We start from the raw sequence: 4,324 nt of genomic DNA on the forward strand, positions 1-4,324 counted from the left end.
GAAAGTTCCCCCACGCGCTCACGGGATCGTACGTGCGCGTTGGATTATTCTTCGTAGTCAGTACAGTCAGGAGTATCCGATGATGATAATGTACATACGATACTGTATAAATACACTGTTCTGTACGCCACTATGAAAAAAAGTGAAAGTGACGTGACTATCATTCTGTTCTTCTGGCACCGTCCACTGGGCCCACTAGACGTGGCATTCACAAATTTCTATTTATTGCTCACTGATGCACAGTGTTTAGATCACTATGATATTTTCTCAAAATAATGCATGGTGATATAACAGTACTTTATTTCTATAATTGCTAATAATATTTTGGTTTATGCTATGTATAGAATGTTATATTCATAGTTTAATATATAGTTGTCGTCTAAGAAAAATTACTTTTATTTTTGTTTGGTTGTTTAGATGTGAATGTCAGTAGATATAGCATTCAGACCATGTACAATGGTTTAAACAAAAAATTTCCATTCAACACCACTTTTTCTCTTCCCAACACTCCACATCATCTTCTCTCTTCAATTCAACACACTTTCAACAAATACCCACTCCAATGGTTTTCTCTCTCAACACCCTACCCCACCACTCACCCTACCCCACCACTTTTTATTTCATATTTTTATTTAATTTTATGTTTTTGTTTTTTTTATTTACATAAAATTACAATTATTATTTTAAATTAAATTAAATAATAAACACTTAACGAATTAATTTTTTTTAATATAGATAATAATTTATTTTATTTCCTTAACTAAAAAATGGAAGACGATAAACGAAGCACACAATAATATATTTTATTTTCTTAACTTAAAATGCAAGACAACAAACTAAGCACACAACACACAAATAACGTAATTAGTACGATACAAATCATCTTCCATCACGAAGCATTTGCAAACTTTGTCCATATGTGCTTCACTAGATCTGCTTGCAGTTCGTGATGAACGTTCGAATCACGCAACTCGGATCTAGCACGCACATGATTTGCAAAAGCGGGTAACACCTCGGTCGAGTATGGTTGCGGTGTACTAGATCCACCTTCCCCAGATTGCTCAAAATCGGTCCAACGTTGAGCAAATGTATCTCGTTCATCCTCAACAATCATATTATGTAATATGATGCATGACCTCATAATGATACCCAAATCAGCTATGTCCCACAAACGAGCTGGTTCACGGATGATTTTAAAACGAGCTTGAAGAACTCCAAATGCACGTTCGATGTCCTTCCGACATCTCTCCTGAACTTGTGCAAACAACTTATCCGGTTCACTTTGAGGAAGTCTGATCGATTTGACGAAAGTTGGATAAGAAGGGTAGATACCATCAGCTAGATAGTATGCCATATTATAGGGACGTTGATTCACAATGAAACTCACAGTTGGAGCCTTTCCCTGTTCCACATCATCAAACACTGGTGATCGATCTAGAACGTTTATGTCGTTCAACGTTCCCGGACATCCAAAAAAGGCATGCCAGATCCATAGATCATGAGATGCAACTGCTTCAAGAATAACTGTAGTGGTTCCCTTATCCCCTCTAGTAAATTGACCTTCCCATGCTTTAGGACAATTTTTCCACTCCCAGTGCATGCAGTCAATACTCCCGATCATGCCTGGGAACCCCCTTTGTTCACTAACCTGTAGTATTCTTTGCAGGTCCTCTTGAGTTAGTGCTCTCAGGTACTCGTGCTCATACAATCGTATGATTCCATTACAGAATCTACGTAAACACTCCAGTGCTGTAGTACCTCCTATTTTGATGTACTCATCGACTGCATCTGCTGCCACACCATATGCTAACATTCGCATTGCTGTGGTACATTTTGCTAAGGGTGATATACCTTCTTTCTTGGCTGCATCAACTCGCTGGGTGAAGTAGTTATCACTACTTGAAAGGTCCGCAACGATTCGAAGGAAAACGTGTTTTTGCATCCGGTACCGACGACGAAACATTGAATCGTCATATGTAGGCTCATTGGCAAAGTAGTCGTCAATTAGCCTTCGGTTTGCTGCTGCATGATCTCTACGGACATACTTTCTACGAGGTGCACTATCTTCCAAATTTTGGTTTGGACCCAACCCTAATTGGTTGAGTATAAAAGCTTCTTCAAGTTGAGAATTTTGAAGGTATGTTGCAATATCAAAAGGATTTTCACAAGGATTCTCAAAAGGATCAAAAGGATCCATTTGTTGTGAAATTCGAAGTAGAAAGTAAGAGGTTTTGGATATTGGTACATAAATTGATCTATGAATCCATATATATAAGTAAATTGAATGGTGGACACTGACGGATTCAAAACAAGTTACCCACTAGAGTTAATAATCGGAAAAGGACTAGATTCGAATTGAGTGGAGCATATTCAAACCCAATAACCCATACACTAAAGCCGAACACTGCAGACTTGACACCACTGGCAAATTATTAAAGCAAACCCCACCGACTTGACACCACTGACAGATTCGAAACAAGTTACCCACTAGAGTTAATAATCGGAAAAGGACTAGATTCGAATTGAGTGGAGCATATTCAAACCCAATAACCCATACACTAAAGGCGAACACTGCAGACTTGACACCACTGGCAAATTATTAAAGCAAACCCCACCGACTTGACACCACTGACAGATTCGAAACAAGTTACCCACTAGAGTTAATAATCGGAAAAGGAGTAGATTCGAATTGAGTGGAGCATATTCAAACCCAATAACCCATACACTAAAGCCGAACACTGCAGACTTGACACCACTGGCAAATTATTAAAGCAAACCCCACCGACTTGACACCACTGACAGATTCGAAACAAGTTACCCACTAGAGTTAATAATCGGAAAAGGAGTAGATTCGAATTGAGTGGAACATATTCAAACACAATAACTCATACATTAAAGCCGAACATTACAGACTTGCCATCACTGACAAATTATTAAAGCAAACACAACATACTTGACGACAACACTGACAAATGGTTAAAGCAAACACCACAGACTTGACACCACTGGCGGGTTTGACCGAATACAGACAAATACTCGATTGAAATTAATTACCAAATAGGTCTTGGGCCAACTTACTCAACAGCTCTTTCTTACGGTCATCGAGATCCTCTTCAGAACTTAGCTTGAGATACAAATTGGTTTTCATCAATTGGTTAGTCTGTTCTTGCACCATTGTTAGCTTATCAATTCGTGCAATCTCTTGAGCCTTCAAATCTTTGTATTCAACCCAAACTTTCCCCTTCTCCTCAACGACAGGTTCTTTACTTTTCTTTTTATTCTTTCTTTTAGCTGCCTCCCTACCCATTGGACGAGGAATTGATCCTATAGTGGTTGAGCCACATGCATCACTGTCGTGAGATCTCTTAGATCCACTACTTGCTGAGCCACCATTTCCTCCTACTTGACTACAAAAACGTGGTAGATCACGGAGAGCGATCCATTCTTCCATCAAAGTAAATTGAACATTCTTCCCACATGCGAATAATTCCTGCGCTTTTGCCAAAACATCATTATCCGACCAACCGCTTCCTTGTTGACGCTTAGCGGCATCATAAGCGCCAATCCATTTACCCAGTATTTTGTTCATATAATTCCAACGGTTTCGACATGCAATTCCATCACGCGGAGGATCGAATGAGCAATGCTCATTACAATACTCAGCAATATCTCTCCAAAATGTTTCTCCTTTCTGGTTTTTCCCCACAACACTGCTTGTTCCACAGTTAATCCACCCACTAATTAGCACCAAATTTTGTGCAGTGTTCCATGCGGGTGCATGCGTTTTTTTGCTCTTAGGAGTGACTTCATTGACTTCATTATCAGCTGACCCGTCACCAAGATTGACTTGTGTTGAAAATTCCGGAAATTCCGGTCCATCAACACTAGGAAAATTTTCACGAACCATTGGCATATAACCACTAGACTGGGGTGTTTGAGATGGATATCTCACAGATCCATAAGATGGATGAAAGTTTGGAACAAATGATGACTGGTTCGAATATTGATTTGGATCTGGATAATAGTTTGGATTTTGAGGATGTTGGTTGGAGAATTGATGTGGGACTTGAAAATAGTTTGGATTTTGAGGACGTTGGTTGGAGAATTGATGTGTGACCTGATAATTGGTGGGATTTTGAGGACGTGGGTAAGAAAATTGATTTGGATCTTCATAGTTGTTGGGATTTTGGTTGGAAATTGGGTAGCTTGAAGAATTCTGGGTGTTGTAATGATGATTGTTGGGATCCATTTCAAAACAAATGCTAATAGAAGGATAATAAGATGGTGAGAGAGATAATAAGATGGGGAAAAACTTGGTTTTTTT

At 39.0% G+C, this 4,324-nt stretch overlaps 1 protein-coding gene across 1 annotated transcript; it reads right to left on the bottom strand.

Annotated features, from left to right (window-relative positions):
- Window positions 1-717: 717 nt before the first annotated feature.
- Window positions 718-4,324, bottom strand: LOC130728299 (uncharacterized). The gene is made up of 4 exons (XM_057579726.1): window positions 3,257-4,324; window positions 3,067-3,160; window positions 1,508-2,142; window positions 718-1,402 (listed from the first exon to the last, which is right to left on the bottom strand). Exons 1-4 carry the CDS (start codon window positions 4,247-4,249, stop codon window positions 890-892), a joined length of 2,235 nt encoding a protein of 744 aa, XP_057435709.1. The 5' UTR covers window positions 4,250-4,324; the 3' UTR covers window positions 718-889.

Source organism: Lotus japonicus, chromosome 1, assembly GCF_012489685.1.
Source record: "Lotus japonicus ecotype B-129 chromosome 1, LjGifu_v1.2".
NCBI classification, from domain to species: domain Eukaryota; kingdom Viridiplantae; phylum Streptophyta; class Magnoliopsida; order Fabales; family Fabaceae; genus Lotus; species Lotus japonicus.